This window comes from Sabethes cyaneus, chromosome 2 (assembly GCF_943734655.1).
Source record: "Sabethes cyaneus chromosome 2, idSabCyanKW18_F2, whole genome shotgun sequence".
Lineage (NCBI taxonomy): Eukaryota > Metazoa > Arthropoda > Insecta > Diptera > Culicidae > Sabethes > Sabethes cyaneus.
The window spans coordinates 198,124,836-198,146,079 of record NC_071354.1 but is presented as its reverse complement, the minus strand read 5'-3'; the positions used below and the strand labels follow the sequence as shown (position 1 = coordinate 198,146,079).

The 21,244-nt window shown below is 38.8% G+C and overlaps 2 protein-coding genes across 2 annotated transcripts in view; both read right to left on the bottom strand.

Moving 5' to 3' along the window:
* Positions 1–221, bottom strand: part of LOC128733581 (HIV Tat-specific factor 1 homolog) — a 169,180-nt gene extending 168,959 nt beyond the window's left edge. The window contains exon 1 of the mRNA XM_053827265.1: positions 60–221. The gene's annotated coding sequence lies outside the window, so the exon portion shown is untranslated. The remainder of the gene's footprint in view (positions 1–59) is intronic.
* A 7,447-nt stretch (positions 222–7,668) lies between these two features.
* LOC128737164 (peroxisomal targeting signal 2 receptor) lies at positions 7,669–20,687 on the bottom strand. Its single transcript, XM_053831737.1, has 5 exons — positions 20,303–20,687; positions 8,977–9,182; positions 8,500–8,892; positions 8,223–8,425; positions 7,669–8,154 (listed from the first exon to the last, which is right to left on the bottom strand). The coding sequence occupies exons 2-5, from the start codon at positions 9,175–9,177 to the stop codon at positions 7,986–7,988; spliced, it is 966 nt and encodes a 321-aa protein (XP_053687712.1). The 5' UTR covers positions 9,178–9,182; positions 20,303–20,687; the 3' UTR covers positions 7,669–7,985.
* Between the last annotated feature and the right edge of the window lie 557 nt (positions 20,688–21,244).

Genomic DNA, 21,244 nt, shown 5'->3' with positions numbered 1-21,244 from the left:
TAAATTACGATTTCAAACGTAGATCCGATGTTTTGTTCGCACTTAACCTATAATCTTACCTTAAATGATTAGATTAATTCGGGCTATCACCGTAGTCACGATATACACTAACCCGGTAATGAATGCAACTAGATGCTAACACGGTCAGAATGATACAATTAAACTTATGCGATAATAAAATACACCAAAAACACTGAATAATTCGAAAATCACTTTCTGTTTCCCGGCGCCGTTGCACAAAATTGACAAAAATGATTTACCACTAAATAAATATTTGTAAACAAAATCGTACTTTGTATGCACCAGCGTTACCAGTTTTTTGCCTCTTAGTAGCCTCTTATTTCAAGAGATATTATGGAAAAACAAAATCATTGAATGTAGACAAGGTTGTCGAAAAATCATATACCTATCGCATAAACAGAAAACATTTTCTTAACTATCCTTTTTCTTCAAACCGAAAAATGCGAATTAACTGAATAAATATTTAAAAATTGTATTGCAATATGAATATTCCGAATATTCCATATTGTTTTACACTAGTTTTTAAAATATTTGGCATCATTACTTCTGTCACTTTGAAACATGATGCAACATCAAGAGGTGCAACAATTTTCTTCGGAACCATTGTCAAAGTACATTGAAAACCAGCAGGCTACTCGTGATCAAAAAGCTCCACGTATATTACACTGAGAAAACTTAGTTTTATTCATATGCAAGTAACCGCTAAGCACTGAATTAAGCTTGAAACCTGCTTTTATGCAAGTCATTGTACCTTGCAGCCATGTTACGAGTCCTATGCAAATTCAGATTTGAATGATAATTATCCTGTACTTACCAATACCTCCATGCGAGTCAAACAAGGAGGGGTAGAGAGGCGAGGTAATCACGAAAAACTGATGGTTAAAATTGCTAAATTGCAAACGTATTTGGAAAACGCAGAAAATATGTGCATTTTGCCTACTGTTTTACCTGACTCACTGCGAATATGCGTATTATTGAAATAAAACGTAACCATACGTTTTATTCGTTTATAACGCATATGCAGTTAATATCGATAACAAACGATTTTTTATAAGTTGTGCTTTTGTTATTACATTTAATTTGTAAAAAGTTGCATAAATAACAATTCAGTTTCACAACCCAAGTAACAATTTCAGGCTGATCAAACGCTTTTATAGCTGATTTTATACAACCTGTGGCTGATCTATGGCTTAGGTTTAGAAATGAAAACCTTTTTTCAGCTCTTAAACATCTAAATCTGGTGATTTTATCAAGCTTCAGGCTAATTAATAGTTGCTTTCGAAGCTGCAATGAAGCTTAATAGAAACTTTTTTGCACTTTTAAATAGCCAATCTGCGCAATGCTGTCAACTCTATTTTTAGAACGAGAAATAGTTTTGCAATCTACCTATCCAGTCGCTTAATCAACGCTTCATCAACCTTTATGCAGCCAAAAAAAATCTATTTTTAAATTTAAAAAAATGAAACGCGTTATTTTTACTTCGCCGTCAACGCGATATTTTTAGTTTCGAATAACTTTAATTCGTACAAGTAAACTAGCTAATTAAAAATGCATGTCTTTTTTCCGGGAATTGAACCCGTCATCTTTTGATCCATAAGCACTCACCATATGATCCGCCCCATTTGCATCTGCAGAACAGACAGTGAGTGTATCTTTACACCTGAAGCCTAGCCCGTCTAGCGGGAAGCAGTCGATAATGTCGATAACTGATAAACTTTTGCTGTCAGCCGAATTGCGAAATTCTATGATCTGACAGAATGTGTGCTGTGAGCCGAAAGAAAACTTGGTAGAAGTTTGTAAAGCCACTTTAACACCCTTAAGCAGACTTTAAGTAGTTTGAAAGCTGTGAGCCTAATGAAAGCTTCCACTCTACATTTTAACACCTTTAAGCAGCCGTAACACGGTTTGATGTTTATGGCTGTTTAGAAGCAGATTGTTTAGCAGAAAAATCCGTTATTAAGCTTTTTATCAGCTTTTGGGAGAGAACTGGTTTGAAAAACTTAAAGTAGCTTAAACATCGCTTATTTAAACACCATTTGAGTGCTTACTTTATGCAGCTTTGGTTGCCTTAAACCAACCCGTAAACAGCCACTGCTCTTGCAATTCAACTACCGTTGTTACTTGGGAATATAATTATTGCGTACTACTGGCACATGAAATATAATGTTATTTTTAGTGATCAAAATTAACGATATTTTCGATACAAGGGCGATATTATTCGAAACCTTTCGAACCAACACGATCCCGCGAATACAACGCATTTCGCAGTGAGTCAGGTAACACAGTAGGTTCAGCCACAGGTTGAATAAAATCTGCTACAAAAGCGTTTGATCAGCCTGAAATTATTACTTGGGAAAGAGTGCTTATCGTCACGAGTTTTGATTGGTGAAGATGTTCATCAGAATTCAAATCAAATAGAAGGCCATCAACAACCCGGTAACCAACAACGAACCAGAGCAACCGCATAATGTTAATAATCACAACCAATCTCTTACAATTAGTAGCGACGAAAACAGTATTGTCGCAGACAAACTGAGCCAGTTCAATGATATGTATGAGTTCCGTAAAAAGTTACGAGATTGGGCAATTTCAAATCAAATAAGACACTCTGCTTTGAATCAATTGCTACACTTCGTTCGGAGTCATGTATCAGAAAACGTGTTACCGGTAGATGCCAGAACTCTTGTGAAAACCCCAAGGAGAGCTGAACTTCATTCAGATGGCACTACAGATGGAAAATACTGGTACTATGGGTTGAAAAAGATTTTATCAGAAATTTTGACCGGTATTGATAAACTAGACTCTACAATTTCTCTGAATATAAACATAGATGGGCCACTAACATTTAAAAGCTCTTCAATTTCTCTTTGGCCTATATTAGTGAACTTGCATGAAATGCGACATGATATTTCTCCAGTTATTATTGGAGTTTTTTTGTGGAATATGCAAGTTTTATTTGTTTATCAATCTCTTATACTAATCGAAAATACTTTAACTTGTAGGTAAACCAAAAGATATCAATGCTTTTCTGGAATTCGTTAAAGAAATCAACGACATTTTATCAAACGGTTTAACAATCAAAGGTGTGAATATATTATTCAAACTGAGGTGCTTCAATTGTGACACTCCTGCCTGATCAATGTTAAGAGGTATAGATACAAACGGAATAAAATAACTTAAATTTAAATTAAGCTAATATTTTTTATATGTGTAATTGGTCATAACGGGTTCGGATCCTGTTTAAAGTGTGTAACTGAAGGTGAATATTGATTTGCCTTTAATTCAATGATTTTTCCAGACCTGAATGCGCCACTCCGTAATAATGAAAATTTCCGAGCCAGGATATATGACGGTCATTATAAATTTGATAGCAGTCTGGAAAGAATTATCAATCTAGACATGATAAAAGATTTTCCTATAAGAGATGCTTTACATTTGATAGATTTGGGAATAATGAAGCGGTTTTTGAGTGGATGGAAAAATGGAACAATGAACAATTATACAGCTAAATGGTCGACGAGAGAAACTGAACAGGTTTCAAATTTTCTTAATATAACTAAATTGCCACGGGAAATCAAACGCCAAGGTCGAGGATTGGAGCATCTTTCCCGTTGGAAAGGAGCTGAATTTAGGTCTTCTTTATGTATACGAATATTGTTGTAAGTGTAACAAACAAGTTTTTCAGTTCAACAGATATATTTCACAATTTCCTAAATATTTACTGTGCAATTCATATATGTTCGAGGTATGACCAAATCAAGGAAAATTATGGCATTATGCGAAGCTTGATAATAGATTTTCTAAAACGAGTAAAAGTATTGTATGGGCCTCAGATGTTCTGCAGTAATATGCACAATATTGTGCATCTTGTTGACGACGTGGAAAGATATGGGCCACTCGAATCATTTGATAGCTATCCTTTCGAGTCTAAACTGTATAATTTGAAGAGAATGCTGCGAAATATTATAATAAGTACAAAAAACTTAATAAATATACTTCCAAATCTCTTACGCACCTTTACACGACGAAAACGAAATCGCTAGCGAAATGCCAAACAAAAATATTGAAATGCGCTGACTGACGAAGTGACGATTGGGAGAAGTAGTGCGCTGTATAGCAAATGAGACATGCTATACAGCGCACTACTTCCGACACTAGGTTTAATGTACGGTACGGGAGAAAAATCGTATGCCGTTTTTTCGGAAGTCCAATTTAGTGCTGGCGACGCAATATATAAACATATTTACGTTCACTTTTTTATATACCGATTAGAATAAAATCCATCAGTTCATTTGCTCTAACTAGACTAACATAACTTTTCTTCTCTACATATTCAATTTACGTAGCATATTATTGAATCATTTATATCAAAATCAATAACATTCCTGTCACAAAACATAAGATAACGCTAGATTTTACGAAAATATATAAATTCGCATTTAAAATTCATTGTATCAAACGCCTTCAATATAATCTACTTCAACGAAATTATCCAAATCTTCATACTCATACTCAATCTGATCGTTCATAAAATCAACTGCACCCAACTTTGCACTCGATCAGCTCAACCTTTCTCCAACGCGTGCAGCAAACACGTTTAGCCGTTTGACCTAAACCATGGCGTTTTATATCTGTATTTTTTTGCCCAAAAAAATTGCAGAACGCTTTTTCGTGAAATCGAAAGCGGCTGCCTTTACGATACGGTTTTCAAACTCAACGATTTTTGGGAAGCTGTCCCTAAAGCTTTGAAGCCTCAGTTGTGCCTTTTTGGATACGAGTGTTTTCCTTCCAAGAATAGTCTTGTAATACATTTGGTTTAATTAATGTCCTGATCAGTGTACGGAAGAAGGGCGCCCCTTCTTTTTTTCCATTGAGTTCGTAAATTGTATGCAAATAGCGGAAGTACTTTGCTTCGAATTCCAAATTCCGCAAATTTTCTTCTAGCGCATGTAATTCTTCCACGGTTTCGATTTTTTTTCATTTCGGCAAATGCCGTAAAATTTTCCTTGGCCGTCGTAACTTTCTTACGCAGTGGTTGTCCATCTTCTAGCAGTTTATTATTATTGACCATGAAGTAAAGTATAGTTTTTCCAATATCGCTTGTTGTTCTTCTAGCTTTTGTTTCAATTCGCGACAATCGGTCAGATTGTTGCGGATAAGCTGGATCCATTAATTCGCAGCTGGTAACATTGTATTCGTTCTATTCGTTTGTTGTTTTGTGAGTTCGTACTCCATCGTGTTCTGTCCATCTATCGAACCATCATGTCCGCGACATGAATCCATTTGACTAGGGCCACCAATCTAAAAAAAAGAAAGAAATGTGAACCAATAGTGCTTGTTAACGCACACGTACCTTAAGGCCCAGACATAATGCATACGGATTTTACTACGTTGCGGCAATTTGATAGTTTTTCCATGGGTTTTCTGTCAAATTGTCGCAACGTAGTAAAATCCGTATACATTAGGCCGTATGAATAAAACAGTTTACTTTGCAGTTTACAGGGAAAGTATAAAGCATTGCACGCAGATGTCAGTGCGTTTTTTTCGTCCCAGGTTTGACAGTGTTGTGGGGTTGGTTTTGATTACTTATTCGCAAGACACAGAAGCAAAAAACTGCAAAAATGACAAAAATACACTGAAACAAGAATCATGGTAATTGTTACCATATTAGAGGGTAAAATTAAGAGGACACAACAGTGAATTTTTGCAGAAAAGATTTCTTTTTAGTTTAAGCAGTGTTCTGGTCACATTTACTATGCGTTACTTTCGGCGTTACCCCGATACATAACAAAAATAACAGAATCGTAGTCAAAATTACTAGACATGACCATGAAAGGTGGTAAAATTATCTGAGAACATATTACTTGTACAAGAATCATGGTAAATTTGAATAGCTTTTTCATGGTACTGATAAAAAGCATGCGTTTTCTGCAAAATTGTGCGAGATACCATGGTTTTTGTTTCAGAGTATGTTGTGCAGAACCAATGTGATATATACAGGTGTGACAAAGTTGGTTAAGTGGTGTTAGTGCAATGAAGAAATTTCATCATGGTGTGAGTGAAATCGTAAATCGACCAATCACGATGAAGCGTGACGTCAAACTCCAAAAACAAACCCCATTGTCCGACGCGGTTTGTTTTTGTAGTTTGACGTCGTTTTCTGATTTTTCGCTACTAATACCATCAAATGTCTTCATCTGCCACACCTTTTTAAACCTCATTGGTGCAGAACTGCTATCATTTTTCTGCTTCGGAAAAGTCGGCATTTCCGGTTTCCGCAAACAAGTGGTGTGAATTACAAGTAATAAACCCACTAGCAATAAATCTAGGTTACAACGGGAATCAAAACAAAAACCACACAAAAATTTCTAACCATAGTTGAGGTTAGGCACCGTGCAAAGGTTTATTTAAGTATTTGCAATGAAATTTCCAAACCCTTGCATGCTGACTTGATTTAAATGTTGCTACATATGACAAAAAATGCGCTGAAGATACTGAAACGATTCAATCTAAAATAGCACTTTTATGAGCGATTGCGCACTTTTGATGATATTTAAAATTCTTGATAAAATTTACCAATACATTACAATAGCCGCAAATACTTTACCTTACTTTTAAGCTACTTTGCTTCATCTGATTTGCACGGGTTGCATACCGTCGGCGAATACGAAATACTAGATCAAGCTTCACCAAGCTTTTTTGCAAACCATATCTTGTATGCAAGTTTAATTTGTTTTTTACAAGACATTACACACAATGTCCATTATTTTGGAAGCGTACCAAAATTCTAGCAAGTTAAATAATTCTGAAGCTGAATGCAAAAAAATAAAAGTATCAAAACTATATAAGATTATAGCAACTAATAAATTTAGAATACACAGATTATAATAATGATATTCGTTTTGTTAGCAGATTTCTTCTTTTTTTTTTATTTTATTAAGGTTTTTTTTGTATAGTTTTATTCATTCAGGTCCTGTGTTAACAAGTTTTCCTTTTCAACCAGGAGTGTAAAACTGTTAAAATTTTGCTAACCAAACATCCATGCATGATAACTATAATTCTGAAGTCTGCATATCAAAAATAATAGCCAAAAATAGTTAAATTATAGCTAAGAGGCTGTGTTTCACTGCGTTCTGCTTATGTATACCGTTTTTGTTTTTTAACCTGGGTTAGTTCCAACTTGACCACTGAATAAACAAACATTTTCGGGTTGTCCGTGTATCGCTTACAGCGGGGTTGAAACTGTGAAAAAACCCAGAGCGAACCCGACGTCTAAAAGTTCAAAAATTCGAAAAAGTGGTGTAAAGAGCTATTTTCGGTACTGAATTTAAGAATCAAATGTCATCTTCCCTCATTACCGATACGACGGAGTTTTGTCAAAACGTATAAAATACCTCATTTATTTTTCAATTTTGTTTTCATGCGACAGTACATCCGATAACAAAAACAACATAAAATCAATAAAATAGCCAAACAAAATACTTTTTGAATCCTTCAATCAATTTGACTAATTTTGAACCGTTACCATTTTGTTTTTTACAGTGTGTGGCAAACTATTTGTAAGTACAATAAATTACACAGTAAAACAATATTACAGTTTAATATAAACTACCACTTTTACCGCTCTAACGCGTGAAGTGACCTGGCTGACTCTTTCTCTCTCTTTGAAAGGTTCACTCGTGCAAACCTTTCCGTCTGTGCGTCGTACATCTACCATCCTTGCCTCCTGTACAATTGATTAAATTTAGCCTTGGACTCCAATTACATCGAAACATAGCTATTACACAATGCATTTTTTTAGTTGCTTATCTTCTGTCGATAAAATAGTTTTTGTCCAATAGTTCTTTTAGACTACTTACTTCCTAAATCACAATTTGGTTTAATTTTACTCTGCCCTAATCTTGAATATAATTTTGTTTGTTTTTTTTTGCAATTTATCGATCTGTCGCCGAACGGCGCACCGTTTAAATTTTGTCAGCAAGGCAATCCGGTTTGAAAACATGCACCAACGAATCCCAGCCACAATCGGCCAGCTGATTCTGACGGCGCCGGTTCCAGTCCAATCCGTAGGTAAACTCCGAGTGATGCTTAATCGTTTCCAGTGCCTCGTTGCTCTTCTTGAAATCCCAGATGCTGAAATAAACGAATAGAAGGTGAGATTACAGATAGGTACTTTCATGAAATGAGGTATGCTATTTTACCGAGTGGTGAAATCGTAACCGACGCTGGCCAGCACCGACAAGTTGTGGGGTGAAAATTGTACTTTTCTTACGGCAAACTCGTTGCCCTTCAACTCGGCCAGTGGGATGCCAAAGTTTCGCAGATCCCATACCCGAATCAAACCATCCGAAGCACCCGTGGCTAGGACATTCGAATCATGCTTACACCAGTCAACCGTTAGAACCTACAATAGCCAATCGTGAATGTGTTATATTTACAATGAACTATCAATGAACTTGTTTGGCAACAAACACTTACCTCTCCCTCGTGAGCTTTAATGCTGGCAATCGGTAAATCATAGCACAGAATATCCCAAATTTTTAGCATCCCATCGCCGCTGACGCTGGCGAACGTGTTCGGGATGTGGGCCGCAAACACCGCGTTGTACACCAGCTGGCTGTGCCCGATGTAGGTGCTGAGCGAGTGGTTTCGAATGGGATCCCAAATCTTCACCGTACTGTCCCAGCTGGCACTGATAAACAGCTGCTCGTACGGTACCTTGCTCCAGTCGACGCTGTAAATCTCCTTCTTGTGCTCCCGATAGACCATCTGCGGTGGTCCATTGTTGGCACTAAGATTAAGGTTCCACAGCTGCACGCTCCCGTCACCGGAGCCGGAAACGACGATTTCCTGGTTCGATTCGGACCATGTCTGCGGTGGGCGGGCGAGAACAGAATCGGCCGTGATTAGAATGTGTGAATGTGTGATTCGCTTGCCGAAGCTTTCATTACTTACCACATCAAACAGTCCGTCGGTCCAGCTGTGGGTTCGCTTTTCCACGATCCCTCCACCGTCACCGGATAGTTCCAGAAAGTACAGTGTGCCTCCGCCGGCCAGACCATAGAACTGACTAGAAGCCACCACAAACTGGTCCGGATTGAAGGGCGAGAAGCGTACGCTGTAGCCGTGCCGGTTGGTAGTGAAGAATGTTGACATCGTGACTGAAAGAGTAGAAGCAGGATTCACTGATTAGTTCTAGGAAATACTGGTCAATTATTGGCTGTTGGAAGTTTGAATGCCTTTGGTAATATCACTGGTTAATACCCATATCCATTTTAACATTATAATTCATGCCAAATATTAAATTTTAAATCAACATAATTTAGATTTAATTATAACGGGTGGCAACTAAAATTTTGGAATTTTTTCTCAAGCTGTCAAAAAATGACAAAGACACTTGAAGAAGATCTGATCCAAGCAGCACTTGCAACATCTTCCATGTTGCAATTAAATCTTATGTGAATTGAAAAGAACTTCACCGGTTACAGTATTGAAATACATAACAAATGAGCAACTTTATGTTATTAATACGTTGGATTCGGGTTATCCAATACTTATACTGGCGGTCATCAATATATTAGTGTATATCTAGTAACATGAAACTTCATCGCAACATCGTGTGATTATAATGTCATTGGAAAACAATAATGTCACATGATGCTGCATCATGTTGATTCAGGCATATATTTAAGGTGAAGGTCGTCAGAGTCCAGTCGCATTTTTTACTGATTTCAGCAGTTTTACGTCCTGCTGCCACTATCCTTCTGTTTATGCTATGGCACTTTTCCAGGAGAACAGAGTTGCTAGTAGTAGGTATTAATCTGTTATGAACAATTATGAAACGTAGAATCGCATATCTATTTTTCCTGTAAACTAGATCCGACAGTAATTCTATCTCATAAACTATTGTTTACGGTGATTATTAGCGAATTTTATAAATATATTATCGATGCTCTACGACCGTTAATCTAATAGCAAAAATAATTGGTCAATTTCATGCTCAAATGTTTACGGTGGCATCACACCATATATATGTCCGTTCCCTTGGTAACGTTAACGGTAAAGTTCAATAAAGGTAACGAGTGCGAATTTCTAACATATTTGAATGTTTCAATTATAGTTGCGTAACCCTTCATGCAACCAATGGTGCTACTAGAGGATTTACGAAAATTAAATATACATTGTCCATTGTTGAAAAAAATTTGTGTATGCATCTCTTGATTCTACTAATTAACTGTTTGCAATTCTTGGCTCTCACAATGTAGTTATTTTTGTACACCAAGAAGCTCAAAATCCTGAAGAAATCATCAATTGAGCGGCACTCGCTGAGGCAGATTCGTCCGGTTGTGGTTTTTGGGTATAAATGGGATCGAATAGGTATTCAGAAACGATTCTGATTTTTGGCGTAATGCGATGATGCGGTTATCCGGTCAAAACATGTATGTGATGTGTCCATCTGCAAGACGCTTTTCTACAAACGGGATCAAAATTTTCTTCAAACATTCATTCGGGTACACATCTTGATTGATAGCCAAGCTAGACGGCTTGAACCATGACTTATAGCGAATTCATAAATTACCCTGGCTCAGGTCGATTAGCACTCAGTTTTAATTGAAGTGCTGTCAAAGAGTTCATAAATTAACCGAGATTGCATCTCGGTTAAACTGACAGCATTCAGTTTGAAGCGCAGGTTAAAACTGTCTAGCATTACGGTTTACGGGTCGATCTGTCAAACTGCCCGTATTGTTCATAAATTTCGGGTTCGAGTTAGCACGAACCCAGGTTAATTTATGAATTCGCTGTAAGCGTTTTTGTTTTTACCCTGGGTTAGTTCCAACTCGACCACTGAATAAACAAACATTTTCGGGAGAATAAACAAACGTTTTCTGGTTATCAGTATATTGCTCATGGCGGGGTTGAAACTGTAAAAATACCCAGAGCGAACCCATCATCTAAAAAGTTCAACCCAGAGCGAAACTAATAGCGAATTCATAAATTAACCTGGCTCAGGTCGATTAGCACTCAGTTTTAATCGAAGTGCTGTCAAAGCGTTCATAAATTAACCGAGATTGCATCTCGGTTAAACTGACAGCATTCAGTTTGAAGCGCAGGTTAAAACTGTCTAGCGTTACGGTTTACGGGTCGATCTGTCAAACTGCCCGTATCGTTCATAAATTTCGGGTTCGAGTTAGCACGAACCCAGGTTAATTTATGAATTCGCTATAAGTTCAACCTGAGTGAAAAAACAAAAGTTTTGACAGCCGATCGATTGGAACTAGAGCGAACCTAAGTTGGACCTAAGCAAAAACAAAAACGCTAATAGACACTCGCTCATTTCTCGCTAAGCTCGCTTGTTGTTGTGCACTCGTTAAAGACTGAGAGAGAGGAGCCAGCTGCGACTGTTTTTGTGCATCGAACTGTCAGTGGAAACCGGGTAAGAAATGTCAATGTGAACCGGGCTAGCTTGATTGAATAAAACAGAGGAAGTATTTATTTGCGATGAAATTTCAAATCCCTCGCAAACCCGAGCATGCTAACTTGTATTAAATTGTACTTTTTGAATTTTTTGCCTCAAATATAAGAAGAAGACAACAAAAATAATCAATCTGTCACTGAGCTGAGCTGGCTCCTCTCTCTCAGGTTAAATAAGGTGCTGGATGGGTTCGTCTATGGCAGGTCTTGGTCTACTTTACCAACACAGGCACGAAAAATGGCATTGGAGCTAACTTTAATGCGAATTACATTCGAACTATTACTTGACATTAATATCTATGAAATGCATTTTCGTTATCGACGAGAATCTAACGTAAAAAAATTATATTATTTTTAACTATTTTCTCAAGAAGTTTTTTTTTGATTTTCTACCTGCTTTGAAAATGATAAAGAGAATCTGCTGATCACTCGTAGTGAACACTTCATGTGTTGGGCTGTGATTCAAACTATTTTCAATGTTTTGTGGGAGTTGGATAGTTCTTGCACAAGGCTTAAAGAATACATGCATATATTTTTGTAAACAATAGCTGTTTGTCCATGATAGACCAAGGAAACCTTGCATATGACGAAGTACAGCTTTCGTATGACAAACTCCCGCTGGAGCATGAAAAATTGTTTCACTAAGAAATGTAAGTTCCGAAATATTCTATCAGCCTCATGTCACCCATGACATGTACAAACAGGCAAGAAATGTCAGATTCATCTTGTGTGAAAAACTTGAGAACTTTCGAATATAATTCTTTTGAGAACTCGAAATGAAGAATGGAACGTGCTTATTATAACGAAGGGGGGTCCGTTACCCTATTGAGTTAGTTTTGGAATTAATTTAAGCTTATGTTAAGCATCTCGAATATTTTTCTACGACGCAATAAACGCGAAACTTTTGGGGTGGATCCATCTGAAGCTGGACATGGAGTTGGTTCCGCCGCAAATCTTGTAAAAAAAATTTGCTCTCAATGCAGCAAGCAGCTTTGGAGTATACTATATTGTGACCCAAATGTGGAAGAGGACTACAATCCTCGATGTAACGCGACCCGTCCCTAGAGTGCTCGACATGAAACATTATACCAAGAACATTGAAGAGGAAATTTCTAAAGGTAGGCAGAACAACGAAGAAGCTTTGAAGGTGACGTTCGGAGGTAGATCGGAAGTACGTAGTCCGATCAGTACATACACTACTGGCGGAGGGAAAGTCGCCATTCGTTGAAAGGCGGACTCTCTGCTTTATCCCTGATCCTGAATTCATCACTACGGAATGAGAAAAGTTGCACGGATAACCTTCCTGATCCCGGCTATGAGTTAAATGACTGTCCAACTTGTACCGATCACGGCAGAAGTGGTATCAGCTGCTGGCAATCCGTGCCGTTCTTGTGGATCGGATAACTGACCTATAGACTTCAGACATTAGGACCAAGTTCAGGAGTTATAAATTCAAGAATGGTTACTTGACAATGGCAGGCTCTGACCAGAATATGGTCAAATGGTTGGAGCAGGCGGCATGTACTCTCGTTCTTTGGGAAAGGGCTTACCCAGTAAACATTTTCATATGCATATCAGAGTAACAAATGAGTTATATGTACTTATATATACCCTGCAAAATCGTATCTGATGCACAAAACTAGCATATGCGTACTAATTTGGAGGCCATATACGTACTACAAAATATACGTTAAAAATTCGACTTTATGAGTCTTTGTATGCGATAGGATCCGACTCAAAGCGATTAGTTGTATAATGATATACAATTCTACACTGAAAGTCGTAAGTCAATCACTTGTTATCGTCAAATACGACAGAATGTAAACTTGTGTGCGTTTCATTAGACTATTTTTACAATCCTGAATTTATTAAAAGTCAATAACGATAATTTTCGTACATTGATATACGAGTTGGTGTTTGCTGGGTAGCTACGTGGCTTGGATTCGAGCCGAAGGCTCATTTTTTCCTAGGGTACTTTCAAGACAGTGTCGACACCGTGATTCCTTTAGAATTAGAACGACGGATTTTCAATATAAGCAAGGTGGATAGGCCGTCTCAATGTGTTTGAAAAGACCGTTGAACTGCTAACGGAGGTTGATCAAAAGTCGACCAGGCAGATCGCAGGTTGGCAAATGTCTGTTCAACATGGGTACAATAACCTCTGCTGCAAAATAGAGAACAGTACGAGCGGAACTCCCTTCTGGGAGTGACCCGCCACCATCTAAACAATGCAATTCTGCAGCGTTAAGGATAAAATGTACGGAACTTCCTAAACAATGCAACTCTGCGAAGACAAGGAGGGCGTTGCCTAAACCTCGCAAGAGCCGTACGCAACAACCCCCGCGTCAATAGCAACCTGAGGTTGTCTTCACACCTTTGGTAGTATAGCACGGCATTGAAGGAGCTCTCCCGCCAAAACAAAGTTTTTCTACTTTGGGTGGCCGGTCATTTCTGGGTACCTTCCTTCATATCTGTGGTTCCAGTAAGAACATATTTGTTCTTCGTTCCGTGCTTTAGTATTTTTCGTGGTGACGGCTTGCAAAGCCTGCTACACCAACCCCCTGTTTCGCCGGAGGGCCAACGAAGCTCGAAAGAGCCCTCCTTTTCTGTCAGCATACGCCCTTGGCTTCCACCGGGGTTGGTTACCCGATCTCCACCAAAGTTGCTCGTATCGCGGCTGGTACCACGAGGAGGTAGGAATAGGAGTTGCTGAATAAGAGGCTATGGACCACTGTAGGGTCTATTTTATGCCTACACGTGCACAAGGCACCGACGGTACGCATTATTCAGCCGTTTACCAGCCATATCTGTGGTAAAAGGCAAATTACTGACATGCAAATAGCATCCCGTTGGAATTAAACACAGGGTTGTAGAGCAGTTTATCTACCCACCCTTCATTGCCCTTCATTTACCCAGAATTTTTCTATTGGGTGAAGTTCTGGTGCGTTTGGTAGATTTGCCTTTTCCGGTTTCGCGTAATGGTATGATGTTTAGAACAGAGCCGAAACAGAGTGTCACCTTCGTGAGACCGGAGGAAGGGTTGCAGGCGCTTTTGGAGGCATTTTTCTTTATATATTTGGCCGTTGATGGTGCCGGTCGTTATGTACGGCTTGCTGAATTTGCTGTACCCACCCATCGCCCACCACACTTCAAATACTTCTTGGCAAATTTGTCGACCGTCTTCTTCCAGAGCTTCTCCGCAAAATCCAGCCGGGACAACGAAAAACTCCAGACCGGAGATCTACTTGGCAGCCGCTTTAATGTACGTCTCGTCGATCATTACGATGCATTCTGTTTATCGGTTCGGTTAGGCACCTTCGGTACCTTCTTTTCTTACCGCTCGCTGGACCAACTAGTCGGAAGAATTGACTTTCTTGGCCACGTCTTGAATCGAAAGGTTCAGACTGTGCTTGAAGCAACCCATCACCTTCATCGCCTTCACGGAGGAAGTAAACTACGCTTCTCTTTTGCTGTCAGCTCGCCACTGGGTCGTCTGGGTCTCCATGAATGATTTTATCACACGGGACACGGTCGGATGGTCGATTCCCAACTGTTTCGCAATCCATCTATGGGACTAACCTGGATTTTCCACTACCGTGCCATAAATTTTTGTCGTAGCATTTCTTGCTTCTGCCGTCTCGATAACCATTTGACAGATTGTGACGAAATTTTTCACGTGTAAACATTACACTTTAAACTAGTTTTACTCAAAATTTTATCAATTTTACCCATGCAATAAACAGTACAGTTTTTCGAGTACCGTCATCCGGGGCGAGATTGTGCCAAAAAAGTATATATTTTTGTTCTTTAGCTCAGTATACACACAATTTAGGAACTAAGTTGATTTCGAAGCTGTCAATATATACTAAATTGTTCAATTAACAACTACCGTAGAGATGGTCTAGTTACAATGAAACCTAATTTTACTGGAAGTGCATCAACTTTGGCACAATCTCACCCCTTCTAGGGGGTGACATTGTGCCAAAAACATAAAGTTAGGCTAAAAACCTAAACAGTGAACATTAGCATGTTTATAAACAATACACATAAAGATCAGTATAAAGTAGTTCATATGTGGCCGTCCATGAACTAAGTGGACTATTAGGGGCAGGGGGCCGGCCAAAAACAACGCATCATACAAAAAATATGAACGAAAATAACCCGGAGTGGTCTGAAATAACTAAAAATGATTTCGTAGTCAATGGAGAGCCTTTATATAGCCAGTAGCATTTCTAGGGTTAACAAGGGGGAGATATATGAAAGGGTGTATCCTAAGGAAGCATACCTATTTGATTATTTAACAAAAGTAACCATTACTTCGTTCAAGAACCCGCGACCGCAGAATATGTGGCCTATCCTACCCCCCTCCCCCCTCCTTAAAACTGGCAGTTTATACACGGTATAATATATTCGTCTTATATTAGAGTGTTTATTCAAAGTATCTGAAATTTCCAGAGAAAAAGTAAAAATTAATTTAAATTATTTAGCAGATCTATGATGCAGTTTGCTCCAAAATGGATGATGCAATCTAATCTGTCAAAATATTGTGCTCAATAGTAAAGAATGTGAGTGTGCTGGTGTATACTGACGTATTTTTGTTGTGTATGTGAAATCCACAAATTGGATCGATCATTATGGCTTGGCACAATCTCACCCCCGTGAAGCTCGAAAAGTACAAAGTTTCGAAAAATATTATTTTCGTAATCAAAACTTATCCAACACATAATAACCTTTCGAAACATTGTAAATGATTAGTTTATATACCTTCAAGATAGCAAGTTGATGCGATTTCTTGTTTGGGTTGGTTCATGCGGGACATTTTTTACAAGCGTTATTTCCGCGTATTTTTGATCACGAACTTTGAAACCCTGCTTAGGCTAAATAGTTTGCTAATATTATCTGTGTTCCATTCTAAGTTATGAATAAATATGTTATGTTCATCATCATTTTGAATTTAAGTCACCAGTTTCTACAGATATAATAAATTTTCACAAATAAACATTTTTGGTTTTTGGCCCAATCTCACCCCCGTGGCCCAATGTCACCCCGGATGGCGGTACAATGTTTAACCGGACATTGTGCCACTCTTTATCATTTAAGGAATATCGGCAACGTATTAAAACCTGCCACTTTTTCTCTATGGACATTATCACTGCTACCAGAATTTTGATCTACTGTGGTACCGTCCAAGTGTTGTATCCCGCACTTCGTTCTTTTTCTTTCGCTATAGTGTGGACGATCTGCTTTCTATTAACCCTGCTTAGATGTCAGTGTTTTCACCCTTTTTTCTTTTATGCTTTTTAATACCTTTCATATCCAATCTCGCTCTCTAGAGCCAGGAAGTGCGGAGACTAGTCATAACTTACCCTTGGTCAGAAGGCTCCATGTGCACCTCGAGCAAGTACCATTCTTATAATTTGCCCTGGAAAGAGGCCGTATTATTGGTGAATGCAGAATTCAGTAGGACGGCTAAAGTTTCTTAACTTTCCTTCTCACTCCATATCAAGTATGGAACCTTAATCTCAAAAAGTTCGTTGGCTTTATTATCTGTGTTGTACCGAATTGAGGCACAGGATTACAACTATCTAGCTCAACTTCATCGATGGGTATGAGTAGTGTGCAAACTGTGACACAACAATCGGTGCCTACTGCAAACGACGATCATTGAGATTGTCACAGAAGAGATTTTTCTCTAGAGAAGCTCATTAATCAAATATAGTGCATCTTTTTGAACGCATATTTAATGATTTTTTTCCGTGTTGGAGACTTACCACCGTGACCATTATTTTGATCTATTATGGTGTATATGGTGTGGTATATTTAATCTAAAGAAGGATTTCTGTCTGTCTGTCTGTCCGTATGTTCCTTATAGAATCGAAAACTACTGAACCAATCGGCATGAAAATATGCATGTAGAGGTTTTTTGGGGCCAGGAAAGGTTTTAGTGATGGTTAGAAACCCCTCCCCCCACTAAGAGGGGGGGGCTCCCATACAAATGAAACACAAATTTCTGCATAACTCGACAACTAATCAAGCAAACAGAACAAAATTTGGCATGTGGGTGTTTTCGGTGACAAGAATTTATTCTATAGTAAATTGAGACCCCTCCCCTCTTTATAAGGGGAATTATAACTCCTCTCCTCTTTAAAAGGGGGGGCTTCCATACAAATTTCCTCATAACTCGAGAACTAATCAAGCAAATGGAACAAAATTTGGCATGTGACAGTTTTCGAGAACAAGAATATTTTCTATGGTGAATAAGGACCCCTCCCAACTTTAAGAGGGGGGGCTCCTATACAAACTAAATACAAATTTCCTCATAACTCGAGAACTAATCAAGCAAATGGAACAAAATTTGGCACGTGGGTGTTTTTGGAGACAAAATTTTTTTCTATGATGAATTGGGACCCCTCCCCACTTTAGGAAGGGGGCTCCTATACAAATGAAATACAAATTTCCTCATAACTCGAGAGCTAATCAAGCAAATGAAACCAAATTTGCATGTGAAAGTTTTCGAGGGCAAGAATATTTTCTATGGTGAATTAGGACCCCTCCCAACTTTAAGAGGAGGGGCTCCTATACAAACAAAATACAAATTTCCTCATAACTCGAGAACTAATCAAGTAAATGGAACCAAATTTGGCACGTGGGTGTTTTTGGAGACAAAAATTTTTTCTATGATAAATTGGGACCCCTACCCACTTTAGGAGGGGGGGCTCCTATACAAATGAAAAACAAATTTCCTCATAACTCGAGAACTAATCAAGCAAATGGAATCAAATTTGACATGTAAGTGGTTTTGGACGCAAGATTTTTTCTATGGTGAATTGAGACCCCTCTCTTCTTTAGAAAGCGAGTTATGGCCCATCTCCCCTTTAAGAGGGTGGGCTTCCATACAAATGAAATGTAAATTTCCTCTTATCTCGAGAACTAATCAATCAAATGGAACCAAATTTGGCATGTGGGAGTTTTAGATGGCAGAAATTTTTTCTATGGTGAATTACGACCTTCCCCTTTTGAGAGGGGAGCTCCCATACAAATGAAATTCAAATTTCCTTATAACTTGAGAACTAATCAAGCAAATGGAACCAAATTTGGCATGTGGGAGATTTTGGAGTCTTGAATTTATTTTACGATAGTTAGAGACCTCTGACGCCTGTGGTAGGGGGATATGGACTCTCATACAAATAAAACAGAAATTTTTGCGAAACTCAAAAACTAATCGAACTCGAGAAATTCGAGACTCTTCCATAAAACATTAGTCAATACAAGACCACAAAAACTATCTATAGTAACACTAGATCATTCAGGACGAGACGGTCGCGAGTGTTGCCGGTGACCCGCCGTCGGAAGCGCCGCCCACTGGGGGGCTAGCAAAACTCGAGATTGTGACAAAGATCATCCGAGATTCATGATTTATGTACAACACAGGTTAATTTGTGGCAATACGAAGTTTGTCGGGTCAGCTAGTGAGTTATAAAATACATAAAAAATCGCATTATTATAAGAAAATCAATTGCAAATACAGCTTGAGAAAAAAGAAAAAAAATGGTTGAAACAATAAAATTTGGTCTGCTTTTTCTTATTTCTCATGCATTGTTTAGGTACAAAGCTCAAAAGTTATAACAGTAAGCGTGTAGGGCGCTATATCTCTGCATATTAGCGTTGATAGGAGGAAATGCTTATCAACTTAGGAACTATATGGGCTTGTTTCATTATGCCTGATTTTTGTTTTCAGATATAATAAATTCAAATTTGTCACGAGGTTTTCGAGTCAATTTAAATCTCGCATGTGCATAATATTTTTAGATATAAATTATCAAATTATGGTTGTATATGAGCACCAATGGCATTATATTAAATTTATTAAAAGGTATTTTTTAAAGGTATCTTAATTTTCGTAATTACTGGCTTTACCAGAAAATTTTTGAATAGTCAGGTTAGTCTCATATAACTGCCCCCATCTACTAATAACAATTCCTTTCCCGAAATACTTGTGAAGATGCAGAGGATTCCCTGGTCTTTAGTAGCAACAAGTATTGGACTAACATTCCTTCCCATCCCTCCAGGACCCGCATTCGGACGTGGCCGGCGTCGGTATTGATCAGCATGCAGGGACCTGATAAGGTTGCACAATGAGGAATAGCGTGCTGTCCCAAGTATGCTCTTTCCAGCCATCATTTTGCAATTTTCATCGGTTCTGGTCAATAACGGAGTAGCAGCACACGGGCGGTATCCTATGCTTATGCTTATGCTTATGCTTAAAGCTCAAAAGTTATAACAGTCTTTTCCAAACTTCTATCAACAAAACAAAACAAAAAGTTTGTTTCAACACGTTTCCAGTTTTCAAAAAAAGGAACATCCAGTTTGTAAATCGTGTAAATCGGAGCGGCGTTTCATTCCGTCGAGGTTGTTTCACGCCGCACTGGAATCCTTATGTCTATGATCGTTTTTTATCCACTTTTCATAGTCGGATTATTACAAAACTAGTCTCAAAATCTAAAGTAAAAAATGAGCATTGATTTTTTCAACATTTTCAATTGTTTATGTCCCCTTAAAGGCCCGAGCATAAGAAGTTCGTTTTGAAAAACGGCATGTTACCGCGGATTTTCACTTAGCACACGAAAAAAAATACTCGCAAACTTAGGGAAGCTTTTGATCGAGCCACGTAAAATACATCCAAACCATACTTTCTCTATTTTACCGACAAATACCTAGTGTCCGTTATATCAGAATAAATATCAGCATTCATCGCGAACATTGACTGCACCGCCGACAGCACAAATAAAGTAACATCCTTGGAACTCACTAATTAATATGTATACACTGGTCCAGCGGCAAATACCCGAGGAGACAGCTCCAACAAGCTGGGCACTAACAAATCATCGCACAAACAACTGCAAATTCGAACATCAGCTTAAATCCACTCTATGTTGGCCGGTAATTCCGAAACAATCTGAAGAAGGTACCTCACCTGAGACACCTGAGGTTGAGAAAGTGTGTATTGCGAATTGCACTAGCTTGGCACTGCACTAGCTGTCCCGTGTGGCTGCTCGAAAATCGCAAGGTACTTTCGTACTTTAGATTGCTGCTTTAGGTAAGAGAGCCCCCGATTGCTGGTGCTCCGGCGAGGTTTGGTATCAAAACAACCATCAATCACACATTTTACGGTGTGCACTTGTTGTTATACACTGCAGAAAGTACTTAACGCCTCGGCCACTACTGCTGCTGGTACTGCTGCTGGCCGCTCCTGGCCCCACTATCAAGGTCAATCACTCTGTCGTAATCGTAACACCACCATCAACAAGCTCGACACTGATGTCCGCTCAGGTTCACTGTTACCGTCTGCCGTCCGATATGGACCGCGTATCTTTGCCGCGACGAGATTAGATTCCAAAAGTAAGCAATGTACACTGGAAGAGCAGCAATTGCTCGGCTGGTAAGTAGCTTTCATTATTTATTAAACAACACCACATCGTCGTCGACGTCGTTGTCGTCGTCGCCGTCACTGTCTTCCTTGTTGGTCGCGACTCGCGAGCTACAAACTGCTGCTCGCACAACCAGGCAGGCAGCAGGCAGACGGCACTGCTTTTGTGAGGTGGCACACGCTTCTGATATGGAAAAGATTCCCGATGTTGAGATCGCGCTTCAGTTGATATTAACTTCCGGGGCAATTACCGGGTGGTACTTGCAACTCCAGCGGCGGAAGACGGATTGTGCAATAGATCGAAATCGAAACAGTTTGGTGACT